This window comes from Teleopsis dalmanni, chromosome 2 (genome assembly GCF_002237135.1).
Source record: "Teleopsis dalmanni isolate 2A chromosome 2, ASM223713v2, whole genome shotgun sequence".
NCBI classification, from domain to species: Eukaryota; Metazoa; Arthropoda; class Insecta; order Diptera; family Diopsidae; genus Teleopsis; species Teleopsis dalmanni.
In genome coordinates, this window is record NC_051847.1 from 187,623,654 (window position 1) to 187,629,103 (window position 5,450).

Consider the following 5,450-nt stretch of genomic DNA (forward strand, 5'->3'; position numbering starts at 1 on the left):
TCTATATGGATTTTGTATGGATTTGGTATGAAAAATGACACATATTGCTGCATATTTATTTTACTGAATTCGATTGTCTGATTATAGCATTACATTGTTCTACAGCTGACGTTATTGATAGTCACTGATTCTCCAGACATGTCATTGTATCAGTATTAAAAGTTATAATCAATCAACAATCTATTTTTAAAAAACGAACAATATTAAGAAATTAATCTACTAAGATTGAAATGCAGTTCCAATTAATCTAGTCTAACACATCTATGACATATGAGAGTAATATTTTTTTTCCACTTTTGACTCATTGTATTCTCATTAACTGTAAAAGCTACTTATAAGCTCAGACGTAAACTAAAATCAAAAAAAAAAAATATTATCAATATTATTGACATAATTCTGTAATCTGTTCTCACCACTGTAGCTCTAAATAATCTTCCACAATCGCAATAAAAACCAAGAGCAACGAACGCATTGTCAGCAACAAATTGACACAATTTGAAAGTACGAGTATCTTTTCTTTTTTTCAATTTTTCCTACATGTCAATGTATCTGCTATTGTGCGAATTAATTAAAAGTAATTTGCGGTAAATTAGGAAAATGTGGACAAACATAAGAGCATTCAAATTTAATTACCGCGAATCAAGAGGATTCGTGTGAATACAGAAATGCCTCATATGCACCCATATTCCCTTCCAACTGAACACGTTTTAAATCTGTTCTCACAATATTCCACCTCATAACCAATAAAGTGCATCGATGCGATAATCCCACAAAGAATATTGATGTCTACCATAAAATATTTTATAATCGAGGTTAGTCAACGTTGGGTTTTCTAGACGCGCGGTTGTTTGTTGAGATTTTACTAAAATAATACATTTTTTCAAATTATTTTTTTAAATTATTTTTTTAAATTTCTTTTTATATTAATAAAAAAAGTGTTAAATATAAAAAAATGTCACAAGATTCGGAGTATTGGCATCACAATGTGGCGGTAGTTACTGGCGCTTCGGTCGGTATCGGTGCTAGTATCGCTGTGGCTTTAGCTAATGCTGGCATGGTTGTGATTGGTATATCAAGACGAACGGAACTAATTGATGTGAGATCTTGTAATAGTTGTCTATATAGCTTAATTAAAAATATTAAAATATAGTGCATATATAATAATATGTGATATTTTGTATACCTTTTTCATCAAGAGAGCTATGTAGAAATCGTCAGATATGCATATATGCTGCATTTATTCGAAATAAATATATATGTGTAGTCTTTATCAGGATGAAAAAAACTAATCCATATTACATAATCAACTTATCTATCGACCAATGGTCTGTGAATGAACAAATCTATATTTGTTTTAAAAAACGAATTGTATCAAAATTCACATCAGAACGATATAGCCGACTTATCAGAGCCCTTTTCCGGTGCCACATATATGAATAAAAAAAAATCCTCTAAATCATTTATTAATGTAATAAAGTAAGACTTTGGAATTACCCAAATCACAACGTGAACCTACTCTCTACATAACATATATTCATATAATATATAGTATAAAAGCATCAAGAGAAATAAAACCGTTGACAATATCACTAACTTTACGGAACACCAAATAAATGAAGTACTGAAGCCTCTGTGCGATATAAATAGACAACTGTCAGAATATATGCTATAAAAGCCGAGATATAGGTAGCTTAAGTATCTTAAGTATAAATTTCTTTGAAATAATCAGTTTCAAAGACTTGAACTTCTTTCCTAATTTTGAAGAGAACTATGTTTTAAAATTTGCTTACATGATGTATGCCGTTATTTACTATTTATTCACCCACTCTAATCTGACATCGCTACCGGCCTATCAGATCCTATCATGAATCACCCAGTTGCACCTTCCTAGCTACCTATTTTTATGTTTTAATTAAATATAAATTAATCATTTCAAACTCGTTAACTAAAATAATGTACACAGATATATTGAAATATAAGTGTAACCCAACAGCACATATGGATTATAAAGTCCCCCTTCTTAATAGTTTTTGTTATATATAATATTTTTAGTATTAAATTATTTTTTCTGTGCTGTTAATTTGTGGATTTCACTAATTTTAAATTTTAAATGAATTAATCATTTCGAAGAATTCCTCCTATATTAAAGGGAGCTCCTCCACTCTCGTAAGCGTTCTGTGCTCGAATTAACTCACGTACATAAAATAAGCAAAAATTATAGTGCAAGCTAACAGCACCAAAAACGTTTAAACAATAAGCAAATGGGGTGACAATTTCACAAAAACATCACCAACAACTAGTAACTAACAAAAACATTAGCTATTGCCTTATATACTTGGGTGCCTGCCACTTCTTCAAATCATTGCTGTTTACCATTTTCGGACATCCTGATTCGGTGTTGCGATTTTATTGGTTTCGGTTTATGCCTCTTGCTGCTTTTAAATTATATTCTTAGACAGTTAAGTTTAAAGAATTGCTTTATGGACTTGTTGTAAGCCGACATCTTACTTTTTCTATGTTTTCACTAAAGACTACCATTTGGATGAAACAAAATTTAACCACGGATATCTATTGGAATCGTATATAAAATATATGCATTATATAATGCCTACGTGGATGTAGTGGAGCATTAGCTTATATATATTAAAGTAATTGAAAAAAAAATTTATGAACTAAGGATATTGAAGATCTAGTAAAACTAAATCTGGTTTTATATGCAAATAATGATCTTATTTTACAAAATGTGTTGTTTTGACATATTTTTCTTTAAGGAAAACTTTGTATATAGACATACTTATTTATTTTTCATGTTATAAACTATTAATTATATTTTTTTTCTTTGAAGGAACTTAATAAAAAAGTTAAGGGAAAGGGAAAAATTTTCTCTCGCCATTGCGATTTAACCAATGAAGCTGCGATTGTGGAAACATTCAATTGGATACGTGAAAAATTTTACGTTATACATGTCCTGGTAAATAATGCAGGAATAATAAAGGCGAATTTCTTAACAGGTTGGATTTTTAAACAAATTTTTATATATAGACATAGCAGTTAAGATATATGACCTATAGTTAATAATGCTGCAATGAATATTATGTACTCCACCGAAGCGCTTGCTTTCCGATATTACAGATGGTAAATTAACTTGATTTCCATATAGTGTTTAATTAAGCAAAAACGGCATCCCACTTTATAAATACGAGATGCGACACCTTCATCACTATGCTACCCAAGCATATTCGATTCTCTCGTTATTTATAGTTATGACTGGATCTGTGGATGCACCGTAGCCGCTGCACATAACTTTTTTTAGACGTGTTAATCTCAAGTTCAGCTTTAATCACATATGTGCTGATTGTATTGATGTTATTTTGAAGATCGGTGCATCTATGGCTTAATAAATTTAAGTCATCAGCGTATTCTAGGTCTTCGAACTGAGTGAATAAAAATAAAATTAAGTATAAAATCTTTCTATACATAGAAAACTTCCTATATAGAAGGCTGACTAGACACGTTTTATTTTCCAAAAAAGTATTATATAGGAATATTTCTTAGTTAACGATGAGATATTTGGTTTTTAATCTTGAGATCTTTCATATAACCTATAACAATTTTTGATCACATATAGAAATTAACATAAAAAAATTTAATAATAAATAAACATATATTATGTATATATATATGTATTATAAAAAAAAATATATATATAAAATAAAATAAATATAATATATAATAAATATAAATATAAATAAAAAAATAACATATTTATTTATAAGTTGTAAATAACAAATACTTGATCTCTTACAATAGAATCAACTACGAAGGAAATGGAAGAATTATTTCAACTGAATGTGATTGCCACGACAGTTTGCATGAGAGAAACCTTAAAACATATGCGAGAAACCAAAACCAGAGGACATATAATCGTCATAAACAGGTATGAATATTAGTAAGGAAGCCAATGAAACTTGTCTGTTTTAACGAAAGAAAACAAATTTTTAATATAAACTACTATTTTCAATAGAGAGGAATTTCGAACAGTAGTAAATTACAATAACAAAATTTTATTTTTTTATTAATTAATTGAATATTTAGCTGACCATACAGCTGTTTTGAGTATTGTCAAATACTCATCATAAATGGTCTTGGAATTATTTCTTATATTTAATTATTTGTAATTAATTTTTTGAGACTGCAAGTACCAAGGGGTGAACTCATGCCCTGCCAAATTTGAAACTGAGAGTCAGTGTTCGGACTTGAGTTTTGTTAATTTTGCTGTGAAAGTTCATTAATAAATTCACTTGCTGTGTTATATTAAAACGAAATCATAAAACAGTTGTAGAATAATTGAATTGTTGTTAGTTCCATTAACTCCGTGGGGAGTTAATGGACCTCATTAATAATGATAATTGAATAAATTATCATATTTTTATTTTAAATTGTTTAATTTCAATACTATTTTTTTATTTTTATATAATTTTACAAAGACTTTTACTTAAGCGCAGTTTTGAATTGATCACACACATATTTTGGATATATCTTAAATATCTCTATTTAAAAAAATTCAGTTTTTGCTCTTTATGTCTAGTTGCTCCATATCATTTCTATAAATATTCTCTTTTGTGATTATAAAAATTATTTGATTTAATTTCTTTTTACTACTAAGTCTTCTGTATCGAGTAGATACTTTATGCATCTTTAAGTAACTTGGGGCTACAAGGAAAATGAATTCCAATCACGTCCATGAAAATTATATACATTAAACGTAAATTCCATATTATTAAAACTTAATTATATTTAATTACATATGACGGATAGTAAATGCATTTGGTGTATATTTTTGTGGGAGTCCCCCCACCTTCTCACAGAATCCACAAGAGCTTAAATACAAACATTTAAACACAAATGCGTATACAAATATAATCACCAAATGCAAATAGCCATAGACCCACACTCACAATTACACTCAACTACAAATATTATAAATAGTACATTAATGTATATCCTTGCAAATCCTGGCGTACACACAATCCTGTCCTCATAAATGCACTTGTAAGGTAAATTAAGTATTTACGCAGTTTTAACACAATAATTTTAATACTGATGCCTCTCGACATATTTTAAGTGACACATGCACAGTCCAATATATTCCCTACATTCTTCCACATACTTATATACTGCACATACTTATATACAGCACATACTTACATACATTAAATCAAAGAATTATTTAAATAATTAAGAAAAATGCTTCAATGTCACTACAATGTCGGAAGGTATGTTTAGTTTTGATTTGACAAAATGGATCATCCATTTGTGGTTACAAAATTATGTTAAACTTAAATAAAATACACTTGTGATTGAGATTTCAGCAAAATTTTTATTTCAGTGCATTATCTATCACTGACCATGAGTCTAAAATACAATATGATCCAATTTCATCCACAGAA

At 28.7% G+C, this 5,450-nt stretch overlaps 1 protein-coding gene across 2 annotated transcripts; it reads left to right on the top strand.

Moving 5' to 3' along the window:
- The first annotated feature begins 935 nt into the window (after positions 1-935).
- Positions 936-3,866, top strand: LOC119684618 (farnesol dehydrogenase-like). 2 transcript variants are annotated; one of them, XM_038098695.1, is made up of 3 exons: positions 936-1,096; positions 2,846-2,971; positions 3,811-3,866. In XM_038098695.1, the coding sequence occupies exons 1-3, from the start codon at positions 953-955 to the stop codon at positions 3,847-3,849; spliced, it is 309 nt and encodes a 102-aa protein (XP_037954623.1). In that variant the 5' UTR covers positions 936-952; the 3' UTR covers positions 3,850-3,866. The 2 variants fall into 2 exon arrangements, with proteins under 2 accessions (XP_037954623.1, XP_037954624.1); XM_038098696.1 differs by lacking the exon at positions 3,811-3,866 and adding an exon at positions 3,043-3,132.
- The last annotated feature ends 1,584 nt before the right edge of the window (positions 3,867-5,450 follow it).